The sequence below is a fragment of the Macrotis lagotis genome, chromosome 3 (genome assembly GCF_037893015.1).
Source record: "Macrotis lagotis isolate mMagLag1 chromosome 3, bilby.v1.9.chrom.fasta, whole genome shotgun sequence".
NCBI lineage: Eukaryota > Metazoa > Chordata > Mammalia > Peramelemorphia > Peramelidae > Macrotis > Macrotis lagotis.
The window spans coordinates 247,895-262,681 of NC_133660.1; the positions used below are offsets into that span (position 1 = coordinate 247,895).

General features: G+C 46.6%; 1 protein-coding gene across 1 annotated transcript; it reads left to right on the plus strand.

The window, feature by feature from the left end:
- The first annotated feature begins 831 nt into the window (after positions 1-831).
- LOC141515929 (GTPase HRas-like) lies at positions 832-2,316 on the plus strand. Its single transcript, XM_074227342.1, has 2 exons — positions 832-988; positions 1,454-2,316. Exons 1-2 carry the CDS (start codon positions 866-868, stop codon positions 1,733-1,735), a joined length of 405 nt encoding a protein of 134 aa, XP_074083443.1. The 5' UTR covers positions 832-865; the 3' UTR covers positions 1,736-2,316.
- Positions 2,317-14,787: the final 12,471 nt, after the last annotated feature.

A 14,787-nucleotide genomic window follows, 5' to 3' on the forward strand; every position in this document is an offset into this window, starting at 1 on the left:
AGTAGATGGCACCTGGACTGTGCTGTGACCCCACCTGGGTAGGCCCGGCCCAGCAAAATCCAGGGTCCAGGGCCCTCCGGTTCTTGGCAAGGGAATGGGCAGGGAAGACCGCCAGGGATCTGGAGGGGGGAAGAGAAGAGGTGAGGTGGGGGGAAGGGAGTCGGGAGGAAGCAGGTCCGGGGGGCAGGGGGAGAGATGAGATAAGATCAGAGACTGAGGTAAGGCCAGAGAAGGGAACCAAGCTGTTCCTGCTATAAGGCTGGTGAGTGGCTGCGGTAGGATTTGAACTCGGCTCTCTGCACAGCACTCCCAAGAAGAAAAAGACTCCAGTCTAAAGGGGCCGGGACAGAAGGAGGGTGCTGCCGAGGCAGAGGGAGGGATGGGGCTTGGGTTAGGATGGCAGGTTGGGACCCAGCTTCCGAGGGTGTGTGAGGTGGGCTGCCGGGAGACAGGGGCCTGATGGTATTAGCCTGAGGGCGGGGATCGGGAGAAGGCAGGAGGGCAGGGAGGGGCTGACCTGGCCAAGGCAGGGGCCCCCAGAGGATGGAAGGCAGGAGGAGGAAGACAGGATGGTCCCAACAATGGTGCTGAGGCTCCGGGCTCGGGCTGGGCGGGGCTTGGGGAGAAAGCAATGCCCCCCAGAAGCAGTGGCTGGGAGCCCCAGCCCCTCCGGGCTCGGAAAGGGGAGCCCTCTGCCTCCTGCTCTGGACATCGATGGGGGGCCCTGCGGGTGCAGAACGGGGCTCGGGGCCGTCTGAAATTTGGGGCAGGCGCCCCCCACAGACAAGGGCCGGCTCCCTTGGCCCTTGAAGAGTCCTAGTGATAGGGGTGGGGAGGGGGCGGGCTTCCCAGGAGGCTCCGCGGTATGGGGGCGGGCGGCCCCCGGGACTTGAGGTTCGTGGGCGTGGACAGGCCCAGGATCTCGGTGCTGCTTCTGAATTCTTGGTCTTGTGCCTCGTCGCCAGGCTTCTTCGCTAACTCCCAAAGGGTAAGTAGAGGCAGAAGGCGCGGAGGCTGGGCAGCCAAACGTGGGGGGAGGTAGTTAATAGGTTAGCAGGTAGTGGCTGATGCCCCCCCCCCCATGTAATGCCCGGGACCGGCTCGGAAGGATTAGGGAGCCCGTCGGGAATCTTGAGTCCCCACTTGGGTCTCAGGTTCAGCAAGCTCCCGGGGTCCCATTCTCAGCCCCCTCCGAAGCCGGGGTCCCAGAACCAGGTGGGGAGTCGTCTGGGGACAGTCTCGGGGTCCTCATGGGTGGGGCGTGGGGTCTGCAGGACGCTAATTCAACACCAGCCTTAGCTACTTAGTAGATGGCAGAGCCAGGACAAAGCTCTACATTTCGGCAGACCTCAGTTTCCCCAGCTGTAAAGTGGGATTGCTGACAGCCTGACTGCCGGGGTGATGTCAGAGCCAGTGAACCGTAGCCCCTTTCCCCTTCCTCCCTTACCCCCAGGTGGGCAGCCGGGGCAGAGCCGAGATGTCTTACAGAGTGGTGCTGCTGGGCAGCTCTGGTGCGGGTAAGAGCGCACTGACTCTCCGCTTCCTCGAGAACCGCTTCGTGGAGGAGTGCGAGCCCACGGCCAGAGACTTGTACCAGGGGCAGCTGCTGGTGGACGGGGAGCCCTGCCAGCTGGCCATTATGGATACCTCCGGAAGGGAGCTGTACCGGGACCTGCGGGAGGACTGCATCCGCCGGGTCAGGGCTTCCTCCTGGTCTACACGGTCGACCTCATGAGGACCTTCGTGGACGTGAGCCTCCTCTGGGACCAGCTTCGGAAGATCAAGGGCACCAGTCAGGTGCCCGTGGTGCTGGTGGCCAACAAGGTCGACAAGGCCCACAGGCTGGTGAACTCAAACATGGGCCAGTATAAAGCCAGGAGCTTTGGGGTGCCCTACGTGGAGTCCTCAGCCAAGACTGGACAGGGGGTAGAGGAGGCCTTCCATGAGCTGGTTCGGGAGATTCGCGAACAGGCTCTGCAGGTCCAGGCCTGCGGGTTCGAGCATTGCACGATATTTTGACCCAGTTCCCCTGCTTACGTGGCCTTGTGCCCTGCTCCTTCCTCCTTCCCTCTGTTCTTTTCTGCACTGCTGGTGGGGTGACCCTGCTGGACCCCCCAGCTTCTCTCAAGCAGACTCTTCGTGGGACCTATCAGCATCCACCTAGGGCCCTGGGCATCCCAGTGCCAGCTCGGGAGTGAAGGTGTTGAAAGGGCCTTGTGCCAGGATGTGAGGGATTCTGCAGCTGCCCGCCTGGGGGGAGGGGCCTCGCGCTTTGTCACAAAGTTACTTTTCTCATCCTCAGGTTAATTGCAAATAAAGATGTTACTGTGTTTCCAGATGTATATCTCCTTGTTTGTGGGGAGCGGGTGTGCTGGGGACAGTAAGAGCAGGGGGGCAGTGGGCGGCCCCGGGGAGACAGCCCGGCTGGGGAGGCAGGAAGGCAGGGGACTTTACCAGGGAGATCCCGGGCTTCAGGCTCCTCAGCTGGGAGATGGGGAGCTGGTTGGTTTGGCTCCTCGAATCCTACCTAGCTCGAGGCTTAACTAAGAGACTACACTGAAAGCCTAGGAACCCCTTGCTTCTCACCACCTCAGTTTCCTGATCTGCAAAATGAAGGTGATGGTACCTGACCCAGCCAGAGATGGGGGTATGTCATCGGAGCCACACTGGCAAAGTCTTATGGAAGCCCTGGAACGACAGAAGTCCTATTCTCTGTTTACTTCCTAAGGGGGTCCACCCCAGGGCAGACCTCACCTCTTTTCCCCTCTCAGGAGCCTCAGTTCTCTCCCTGGTCCTTCCCCAAACCCAGCCAGAACTAGCAGGATTCTGAATCCCAGAGAGTCAGTCTCGGTGTACCCCGGGCATCAAGGAAATGGGGGGTGGCCATTTAGAGGCTAAAGGGTGTGCAAGACCCTGCAATCTTAAGCGTTCACTTCACTGGTGGGAGCGGGGCCCTAGACGGGGAGCCTTGTGTCCAGGGGTCACAGAGAGAAGAAATCAATGTCCTTTTTGCTTCGGGGTACCCCAGGACTGCCTGGCTTTGTTGAAACCTGCCGAGTCTGGCTGGCTTTGGGGAGGGGTCAGAGAGAACTGAGGCTGCTGAGTTGAAAAAGAGGCAGGGGTCTGCCCTGGAAGCACTTCCATTGTCTTAGGGGGAGAATTCAGCTGGAGGGGAGAGCTGAGCTGGGAAGGGAGAGGGAAAAGGTGGTGAGGCCAGAGGAGGTAGTCCCAGCCTATCCCTCCTTGGGTTTGCCAGTGGCTGTGGCCTGGCCTGGTGTAGTCCTGGGAACATGGGTCCAGTGGGGACCCAGGATAGAGCTGGCATTTAGGTGAGAGGAAAGGACTCAGCAGTTCTGGGGTGGGGGGGAGTCTTGTCCTCCAGGTCCCTGATCTGAGGCAAGTCTGAGTGGGAGAGAGGGGAGAACAGGTTAGGGGAGGCAGGGAGAGGGGAGGTGGCTGAGATCTACTGAGGCAGGAGCCACTTTGAGCTTGGTTCAAAATCTGAGGAGGTTTGGGGGGAGAGGAGGAGAAGGAGGGGGAGGTTGAGGAGGAGGAAGGAGAGAGAAGAAGAGAAGTCTATGGACCTGACCTGGGAGGCCAACTAAATGAAACCCCCCCTTTCAAGGAAGGCAGCTGCTGAAACAAGCCCAGATTTGGTCTGGGAGCCCTGAACCCATTAGCCCCATCAGCCCCAGGGAAATCCTCTGGCCTCTCTGCCTCAGTTTCTTCTCTCAGACACAGGAGGGTGTAGTCCTCTGGTGGGTGCTGTCTCTCAGATCATGATTCCAATTCCTGCCGGGGGCACCATCATGCCTGATATACAGAGGAGGTCGGGGATCCTCGGGGCAGGGGAAAAAACCCTACCAAACTCTCTTTCCCTTCCCTTCCCCACAGGATACAAACCCCACAGTGATCCTCTGGCCCCATGTGTCTGTGGGGTGGACAATGTCCTTTCTTCCAGGGGCTGCCCAGGCCCCTCACCTTCCTAACATTTGAGCAGGGATCCCCAGGAATGTCAGACTCCAGAGGAAGTCCATCTCTATGTTTGTCCAGTGGGTCTAATGCACGTGGCAGCCACTGGGGAAAACAGCCCGGGTTTGATTTCTTCCCTCTGTGAACTGTGGACATGTCTCCCCCCTTTCTAGGGCCCCTTTCCTCACCTGTAAAATGAAGGCTTCTGATTGCTGGATCTTTGCAAACCCTTCGGCCTCTAAATGTCCCCTCTTCCAACTGGAAGTCCAGACATGCTCATCTGTTCTGCCCTGGGCAGGTGAGTTCCTGTCCCTGCCCCTTATACTCTTTGGGTCCCTTCCAACCCTGGCTTATCATGCTACAGACATCAACAAAAGCCAAAAACCTCTGAACCTCAATCAGAGTCCCTGTTTTATTGGCCTGGCTCTGTCTCCTCAGTTCGAGTGGCTGTCTAAATGGGGTGCTGACTCTCTGTCTCTCATTATTAGGTATTTAATGGGTCATTCTTCATTTGGGGATATGTTGGATTCACCCTTCTAGCTTCTGGATGGAGGAGACCTTGGTCTTTTGGATTTACTTCATCTGGCCAACCATCTCAAACTGGGGATGGGGTTGTATCATTTTATTCCCATACAACCAAATCCCTCCAATCTACATTTGAGATTCTCCTCTTGGTTCTTATGTAAAGTTCCTTTCTGGACTCCTTGCTTCCATTGTTTGCTGAATTCAGACAGTTTTTTTCTGTTTCCTGGACCAGGCAATGCTGGGCACAGTTCATTTTTTGTTTTTGATGTTTTTCAAAGATAATGGGGTTAAATGACTTGCCCAAGGTCAAAGTGTCTGAATCTGGATTTGAACTGAGGTCTTCCTGAGTTGATGCTGGTGCTTTACCCACTGTGCCACCTAGTTGCCCCCATTTTAAAAAAATAGTATTTTATTTTTTCCCAATTACATGCAAAGGTAATTTTAGCATCATTTAAAAATTCTGAGTTCCAAATTTGATATATATATGTTCAGTTACGCCAAGTATATTACTATCTTAATCAGGCTATGAAAGAAGACCCAGGCCCAAAGGTAAAACCTGAGAACATGTGACAATGTATTTGACCTTCACTCATACTCCATCCGTTCTGTCCCAGGAGGTGAATGGCATTTCCATCCTGGGTCCTGTCATCTTGGCTCTTTGTGTCACTGAGAAAGAGCCAAGTCACCCCCCCCCTCATTCCCAGTCCCGATGTTGGGGTGTGGGCATGAAGCACCCCCTCTTGCCTTTTGCCATTCTTCTCCATTTGTATTCTACCCAGCAATTCCAAGAACTTGGCAACTTGAGCTAAAGTTAATGAGATCTCGGGTCATTTATTTACACTGATGGAAACGGACTTGCCTGAGGTCTTATAAGTGCTAGTCACTGAGGGGGGCTCTGAATGAAACCCCCTACTCCCACCCCTTATCCCCAGAACTCTATTTTCTTAAATTTTTATTTTTCAAGTAGCAGTTTTTACAAATTAATTCGTTCCTCCCACTCCCAGCTATCACCGCTGGCCAGAGAAAAACAACAGTTTGTAAAACAAATTTCTCAATACATTTTTTGGGTGAGGAGAGGGTTGACATTGGAGTGAGGAAAGCCTGACTTAAAATTGGAACTCTGAGGCTTCCTCTTTGTGTGACCCTAGGGAAGTTATTCCAGTCATCTGCCTCAGGTTTTTTTTTCAAATTTACTCGATTTATTTTTTAAACACAAATATGGTATTTGTTTTCTAATCTTATAGTAGCATCTACCAATCATTTTTGCTTCTCTTTTTTGTTTATTTTTTATATTCCAATAATCTTGTGAGAGTGATCATAAGGCCCCCTCCCCCCAAAAGATGAGAAACCTTAAGAACAGCAAGAGAAAAAAAGTATCCTTCAGTCTGTGTTCAGTACCAATCATTTTTTTATCAAATTTTTGAATTTTGTAATTTTCACCATTTCCTCCCTCCCTCCCCTCTCTCCACAACAGAAGGAATTCTGACAGTCTTTATATTTGTTTTCATGATATGCATGTATCAAAATTGAATGTCTTACCTCAGTTTCTTTATCTGTAAAATGGCTCTCATAGCAGTATCAACTCACAGGGTTATTGGGAAGATGGTGTAAGATGGTAAACTAGAAAGCCCCTAGCAAATAAGTTCAACTTAAATGATTTAAATAACTAAAATAAGTGAGATATTCTTCTTTTTTGTTCTTAGTCTGGCAAGACAGATGCCCACATTAGCCAAGCCTGGAAGTCTGTCTCCTGCATCTCTGCCCAGAAGTGAGTGGCCTCTTCTCAGCCACCTGCCTTTGAACAGATCCTGGTTTTCAAGTCTTTCCAAGGTCTTTTCCCTTTTCACACAATCTTACCACATTCCCATGCCCAAGTGGGTTAGCCATCCCCAGAGAGGAGGGCACCACCTCCATCATTTCCTATTCTCATGGTTGGCTACATTAGAAAAGCTTCTCTTTCTTCTGGAACAACCCTATCCCAGAGGGTAGAGGCCAGGAGTCAGCCGGGTATCCCTACATATCCTGCCTGGCTTCTTCTTCTGGGGAGAGCCCTTCACACTGGGCTGGCTCAGCTGCCATCCTCATTCTCATTGTCAGATCTCCTTCATCATTTGTAGTTGGGCCCTTGCTTAGCTGGGCATTCATCCTCTGATGTGCTGATATTGCTCTCTAAGAAAACCAGCTCTGCCCCCCCACCCCCCACCCCCCAAGCTGCCTGACACGGGGACTCCTTCCTGAGTTCCCAGATGCCACGCCCCTACCCCTTCTCAGTGGATCTCTGCTCCACTGTTCACCTGCTGACTAAATCAGGAACTCTATTTATTTATTTATTTATTTGTTTGTTTGTTTGTTTGTTTTTGTTGTGAGATGATCACAATACTTGCAGGCATTTTAGATCTCCCAGATGGGCCCAACCTTTTCCAGGTCTCAGATCTTTGATCTCAGTCAGCCTGGGAGGGGGCTTCTGTTATCACTGCCACTTCACAGTCAGGAAACAGAGACTCCTACAAGTTGTGCCTTGCCCAGGGTCACTCTTTTTCCTTGACTGTGGAGGCAGGCATGGACCCCTGTTTGGCAGACCCCTGCTTTGTGGACCCTGGCTCAGTAGGCCCACCCTCTAGCTTCCCCAGGGCCTCTAGGTGAGGTTTGAGAGAGTCAGGAGAACTGATTGGGCTGAGCCTTGAGTGAGGAGTTCAAGCCAAGGTTAATAGTCTGTACCCACTCTCTGGGCAAAAGTCTCAGGAAAATATGGGCAAAGGGGACATCCCTCCCTCTGTACATGACCGAGACCAGGAAAAAGACTGGAAGTGGAGGAGGGGTGGAAATGAGGAGAGGTTATGAATTTACATTTAATAATGGAACAATGGGAGTCAATTGACATCACAGACATAGATAACATTTCCTTCTAAGATTTGTTTCTCATCATAACTCCCTGCATCTGTAGGAGGATTTTCTTTTCAAAGCTCAACACTGAAGGAGATTTATTTTTATAGTCCAACATTATAGACTCTTTAGTGTATCCTCTTTCTTCCATTTACTTTTCCCACCTTTTCTTCTATCAAGTGCTATAGCCAATTTTTTTTTCTATCTACCTTAAGTTCAAATGTAGTAAGTTATATCAGGTCCTTTGTGAGGGCCCTGCTTTAGAGATGGTCTACATTATCTATACATTTATTTTTTGTTGCTTTACTTGTCCATTCCTTGTTTTTTTTGAGTATATGCAGACATCATTTTCAACATTTACTTTTGAAGAACTTTTTCCAATTACATGCGAATTTTGTAAGGTTTTTGAGTCCCAGGGACAGCTAGGTGGTTCAGTGGATAGAGTACCAACCCTGGAGTCAGGAAGACCTGAGTTCAAATGTGACCTCATCCTAGACACTTAATAATTATCTAGCTGTGTAAGCTTGGGCAAGTCAATTAGCCCCCCCCCCCCAATATTTTTGAGTCCCACATTTTTCTCCCTTCCTTCTTATCTCCCCTTTATAGCAAGCAATATAAGTGTTTTATATACATATATATAATAGATGGATAGATATGTATACATACATATCTATCTATCTATCTATACCTATATCCGTCTATCTATATATAAAACTATGTTAAACTTATTTCCAAATATGTTATGTTGTAAAAGAAAAATCAGAACAAATGGGGAAAATCCCATGGGAGGAAAAAACCCAATAAAACATAAAGCATATTTTCAAATGTGAAGATAGAATGCTTTAATCTGATGCAGAATCCATCATTCTCTGAATGTGGACCACAGTTCCCATTACAAGTCTTTTCGAATTGTCTTTGCTCACTCATAGTTGATAACCACAGAGTGTTACTATTGCTGTGTACAGGGTTCTAGTTCTGCTCACTTCATTCGGCAACACATCTGCATCAGAGGCCTTTGCTCTCAGTCATTTCTCTTTTGTATTTGCTGGTTTTTCAGCCTCAAGGATTCACTGAGATAAAGAGTGAATGTTCTCACTTAAACAAATGGGGGTGCATACCAATCAATAAGCGGACAACCTTGGTGAACAGGAGTGAGATGACAGGTATCTCAAGGATGCCCTTTGACAGGGAAAAGCAAGGTATGACAGAGTATTGTTTTTCTTGGATCAAAATGGCAATGTGGGAAGATCTGAAACAAGGTTATTCCAAGAAGTAAATGTGAAGAGAATAGAAGTGTTGAAGAAAAAGGCAGTTGCAGAATTACAGAGCACAGATGACTACTACTTGGTCAGGATTCAATAGAGATGTTAAAGATAAGGACAAGATCGTATTTTCATAAAGCTATTTCTAGCAGATCTTGTAGTGTGGGCTAAGATTAGGAAATTGAGGGCAGGCCGGTCAATTGGAGAATAGCTGAATAGGTTATTGGATTTGAATGCAAGAGAATATTTTCTTAAAAGAAATGAAATGCAGAAAATGATTTCAGAAAAACCTGGAAAGACTTCAACTGATACAAATTTGAGTGAACAGAAGCAGCAGAACATTGTAAACAGTAACAGCGACATTAACTGGGAATGATTTAGCCAGTTTCAGCAAGACAAAGCCTAATCTGCCCGTTTGAGTTTCTTCCCTTCAACCCTTGGTGAGGTTGAATTTACATAGGCTCCTTCAGCACAGTCTTGCCTTCTACTTCCTTTATAACACCTATTTTTACCCCCAAACTTACTATTTTTCTCATACTTCTCATTTAGCTCTGTCTCAAAGTCTATTGAAATTGCTCCTTTTCTATTCAGCAGCACTGGGTTCAGTCACATTCTAAGGTAGAATCAGAAAAAAACGACATCGGAATCAAAAGATTTAGGTCTGAAATGGGGAAATGCTTCATTTCTCTAGATCCCTGTTTCTTTTTCTATCCAAGAAAGTGGCTGACCCGATGGACAAGGAGTATCCTTTCTCTTTATCCTATGATCCAGTGATGTCAAGTTTCCTAGTTATGAGACATGAGAGAAGGAAAGCAGTGAGTTCCTGAGCAGATTTATGGCCAAGGCTACCTAAAAGAGAGCATGAGGTGGGAGCCTTAAGGGAGAGAAGGAAGTAGGGCTTGTGTTTGAAGAGCCCTTGATTTGTTGGTAACTTTGGTAGGGAGAGATTAGACAGACACTTGTGAGAGAATATCTCACAGTAGGGAAGAAACCTAAGAAATCCTAGTTTTGAAAGGGCTAGTTAATGTGACTAGCTATCCATGATGGATAGCAATCATCCTGATGAAGATGTCTATGGTTTAGAGGCCTAGAAACCCTTTTGGAGTCAAGCAGATATGACAACCCCAAAAGGGAATGGTATCCATGGAAGTTTGCTTTAAGGGCATAATTTCTGGAATAAACAAGTTGTGGATGCTCAGGAGCAGTGAATAGAAGACTGGGTTTGGAGCTACAACATGTAAGTATAGATTCAGATACTGAGTGATCCTGAACATGTTTCTTCAATGTTGCTTGCCTCAGTTTTCTCAACTGTAAAATGAGAATCACCAAAGCACCAATCACACATATTTTATGAGATGCTAATGTTAAAAGACCAGTGTCTGTCACATCAGAGCCTGAAGAAGTGCTTATTCCCTTCCATCCTCCTCTGACTCCTACTTTTTAGGATATTACTGAGTTGAGAGTTTAGAAGACTATTTATAGAGTTTGTTGACAAGTTAAAACTCTCTGAAGGAGGAAAACTGAAAATATCAGAGGTCTATGAACAGGAGCCACTTAAGGATCAAGTGAAAGGACCTCAGACATTGAGTTGAGCATGCAGAAGTCAGAACATGTGACAATTATTTTTCTGTGGTTTGATAAGGTGGCATGTGGAAGAGGGTTTGGCAGTGTTTGGACCCAATGGACAAAACAGGAACAATAACAACAGGCAGCCTGCACAGAGTTAAAGGTTATTAAGTAAAAAAAAATTCAAAAATATTCCCTTCCTATAGGAGAATTGATTCCCATCACTAGCAATATTTAACTTGAGGTGAGATAACCTCCTCTGAATGGGAGACTTGCTCTCTTGTGTGAACCCTGTAGAACATATCAGAAACTTTAGAATCTCCTGAGTCTTTATTCTCCCAGTCCCTTTAATGTAGTCCCTGCTACTCTTCCTTGTTTCAAAGGGACATACCAGGAAAGATGGAGGTGGATATTTGGCCCTTCGCTCACCGGTGATGTGCACCAGTCCACCAATACAGTTCATCAGTATTGAGCTGGGAGGTGTTCCAAGGCCCCAAAGTGAGCTTTGGCAAAGCAGAAATGGACAGATGACTGTGCTTTCTCTGAAAGAAAAGAACGGACACGGGTCAAGCATTAGAAGAAAGGTAGAAGTGGAGAAGTAAGGAATGCAGTCCAATGAACTGAAGGAACCAGGTGGATTTAGTAGAGATGAAAGCAAATGTCATTGCAACATTTGAAAGGGAATATTGGGGAGACCCATAGACCTGCGAACCGAAGGACCAGTTGATTCCATATCCAATGAATTGTTGGTAGGAGGATATTCTTTTCCAAACTCAACAATGGAGGAGACTTATTTTATACACTTTTCAGTGTATTCTTTCTTCCAATTTCTTTTTCCACTTAATATTCTCCTGGAACCAGCTATGAACTGCTGTAGCCAAATTTTTCCCACCTACCCTAAGTTCAAAGATAGTGAGCTCATTCTCTAGGCCCCTCTTTTAGGACTGGGCTACGTTCTTTTATACATTTGTTTTCTCTTCTTGTTTATACATTCCTTGGTTTTTCCAATTCCTTGAACAGATAATTTTCAACATTTATTTCTAATAGTTTTATTGTCAATTACACAATGAAAAATTTTAATATTCATTTTTGTAAAATTATTAAGTCCCATTTTTTCTCCCTCCCTCCCTTCTCACCTTCCCTTTACAGAAAGCAATATAAGTTTATGTGTAGAACTATGTTAAACTTTTTTCCATTCCAGTTGTGTTGTGAAAAAAGAATCAGAATGTGAGGAAAACCAAAACATAAAACAAGTTTTAAAATGTATAGACAGAATGCTTTGATCTGCAGGCAGACACTGTCTTTCTCTGGATTGTGGATGGCATTTTACATCACAAGTCTCTTGGTTTTTTTTTATTTTAATTATTTATGGCAATGGGGTTTAGTGACTTACCCAAGGTCACACAGCCAGGTAATTATTAAGTGTCTGAGACTGGATTTGAACTCAGGTCCTCCTGACTCCAGGGCTGGTGCTCTATCCACTATACAAGTCTTTTCAAAGTGACTTGGATCACTGCATTCCTGAGAAGAATTAAGTTGATCATAGTTGATCATCACTCTGTTGTCCTGGTTCTGCTCACTTCATTTAGCATCAGAGATGCATCAGAGTCCTTTGCTCTCAATCATTCATACTTTGCAATTGCAATGTTTTTCTACCTCCAAAATTCACTGAAATGAAGAGTTATGAAATTTAAAAAAAACCTCAAAAATTATTCCTTTCCTATAGGAGTTTAGACTCCCTGAGGAGATATATTTGATCCTTCCTCACTAGAAAATTTTAAGTCAAGGTGAGATAACCACTTGGTTAGTACAGTCAGAATGCTTTTCCTTTAGTGACTGGGCCAAAGGAACCCGAGGTCTCTTGGAATTTCCCCCATTGTATGATTTCTTGGTATCCTAGGGAACTAATCCTCTCCAACAACTGGATTGGGTTGATGAGGTCATCTGAACAGGAGACTTCCTCTCCTGTTTGAATCCTACAGAACATATCAGAGACTTTGGAGACTTCTCAGTCACAATTCTCCCAATGGCTTGACCTTAGTCTCTGCTGCTCCTCTTTCTTTTAAAAGGACATACATAGAAAGATGGATTTGGAGCTTTTCCCCTTCACTATCCTGGGATGCCCACCAGTCCACCCTTATGGTTCATCAGTATTGACGTGGGAGCTGTGCTGAGACCCAAAAGTGAGTTTTGCAAAAGCAGAAATGGAGAGATGTCTGTTTTCTCTGGGATATAAAAAAGGAGATGGATCAGCATCACACAATTTCTGTGGGTTGGTTATTTATCTGTCCGATTGTGTTGACTGCTTTTGTAATATTAAATCATTCCTGTCTACCTGCTATAGATCCTACTTGATAATTGTGTATTATCTTTAATTGAAAAATACCATTATCTTAGTCTGTAATTCTGCTATCTCTTATACTTTATTTTTTCCTTAAGGATATGATTTCTCTCCTCACATTCAACTTAGATCAGTGTAGACCATGGAAACAGTGGAAAGACTAACAGACTGCCTTCTGGGTGGGGGAGGAAAGTGAGATTAGGGGAAAATTGTAAAATTTAAAAGAAGCAAATAAATAAAATCATTTGACCTAAACTGGTTTTTAACATGCGTTTTCTTAAGTATTTTTTGTATCTCCTTGACTAAGCTGCTGATTTGGGTTTCTTGTCTTTCCTGCATCGCTCTCATATCTCTTCTCAATTTTTCCTCTACCTCCCTTACTTGATTTTCAAAATCTTTTTTGAGGTCTGCCATAGCCTGAAAATAAAGACTCAGGAGATTCTAAAGTTTCTGATATATTCTACAGGGTTCACACAGGAGAGCAAGCCTCCCGTTCAGAGGACCACAAAAGACCTTATCAGCCCCCAGGCCATGCTGTTTGAGGAGGCTGGTGATCTTCCATAACAAGATTTCATAGAATGTGAGAATTCAGAGACCTCAGTGACCCTTTTGCCCAACAAGTAACTGAAAAGGCAGTCCTACAATACAAACGGGAGGTTAGGAGGTTATCTCACCTGAAGTTAAGTGTTTCTAGTGATGGGAATCAATTCTCCTATAGGAAGGGAATAATTTTTGAATAGCCAATTCCTATTTTTCTTGGAGGCTTTGGATACAGAAGCATAGACTTTGTTACCTTCTAAGTGTGTATTTTGGTCCTCCATGGGCCAAAGTAATTGTCTATGGTCAGGTTCCTTTTTTTTCTGTTTACTCCTTTCTCCTCTGCCCTGGTTTTGAGGAGCTTTTGAGTTGTTATTGGGGCAGCCCTGCAAGGACCTCAGTTACTTCAAGGTTTTATGAGAGACTCTGACTGCTTTCCTGCTTATGCTCTGATTTTTTTTTTTTAGTTTTGCAAGGCAATGGGGTTAAGCGACTTGCCCAAGGCCACACAGCTAGGTAATTATTAAGTGTCTGAGGCGGGATTTGAACTCGGGTACTCCTGACTCCAGGGCTGGTGCTTTATCCACTGTGCCACCTAGCTGCCCCGAGGATATTCTTTTTAAGCTCAACCTTGGAGCAGCCTAATTTTCTAACCCAAGAGGAGAAGAATCTTCGGTGTTCCCTCTTCCTTCCAATGGCCTTTCTCCCCCTATCTTCCCCGGGTACAACCGAGGAACAGCTGTAGCCCCTTTTTTTCATCCTCCCTTAGTACAAATGTACTAAGCTCCATCAGTCCCTTTGCTAGGCCCCTGCTTTAGGGATGGACTGTCTTTCTCCATACACTTATTTTGTTGCTCCTTTGCTTCGTGGGTTGTTCCTTTGTTCTTCTAATTCTAGGTGCAGATCCTTTTCAACACCTACTTTTCCATCAGGGTCTACCCCCGGCATGCACCGAGAGTTTGTCACCTTCCTTTCTGAACGATCTGGAGTCCCACGTTTTTCTCCCTCTCACCTCCCCTTTAAAGCAAGCCATCTAAGGTCTGCTTGGAGAACCGTGGGATCCATTTGCATAGAGTAAGTTAGGAAGGAAGAACCCAAACAAAAGGAAAAGAAATTCCCGAAAAGAACGGAAAGACTGGCAAACTGCCTTCTGTGGGGGGTTACGGGGCTGCCGGCCAAATTCTACTTTATTCCTTGCCTCTCATTTTATTCACGGGGCACTGAGGAGCCGAGAGACAAAGATGCCAAGTTCTCTTTCTTTCGCAGCAAACAAGGGCTTGAGGGCCCCCCCCAGGCCCTGGTTTTCCCCCAACTCTAAGTAGCCAATCAAGCAGGTGCTTACTCCCTCCGGCTAGGGCTCCCACACACTGTTGCCAGTGTCTTCCAAGTAAGCAGAGGAAAAATCGTAAGACTCAAAATACCCCAAATCCTTATAATTAAAAAAAAACCCAGAAGGGGGAGAATAGCAGCAACCCTACAAGTTTGCAGACGTGAGACTGATAGGATTTGCTCCACAGGCAGACTCCAGCTTTGTCTTCACGTGGGTGGCGTTTTGCACTCCAAGAGCTACGGTTCTCCTGGTGGGTCACCACCCTACCTCGCTCTCCCTGTGTCCAGTGTGGTCCTGCTGAGGCTCCCTTCCCTCAGCATCAGTTCCACCTTAGGGTCCTTGGCTCTCAATTGTCTACCACTGGGATGTGC

Coding starts and splice junctions, on each gene's coding strand:
- LOC141515929 (XM_074227342.1), top strand. CDS start 866: ATGGGGGCGGGCGGCCCCCGGGACTTGAGGTTCGTGGGCGTGGACAGG. Junction 989..1,453: donor TCTTCGCTAACTCCCAAAGG/GTAAGTAGAGGC, acceptor CCTTACCCCCAG/GTGGGCAGCCGGGGCAGAGC.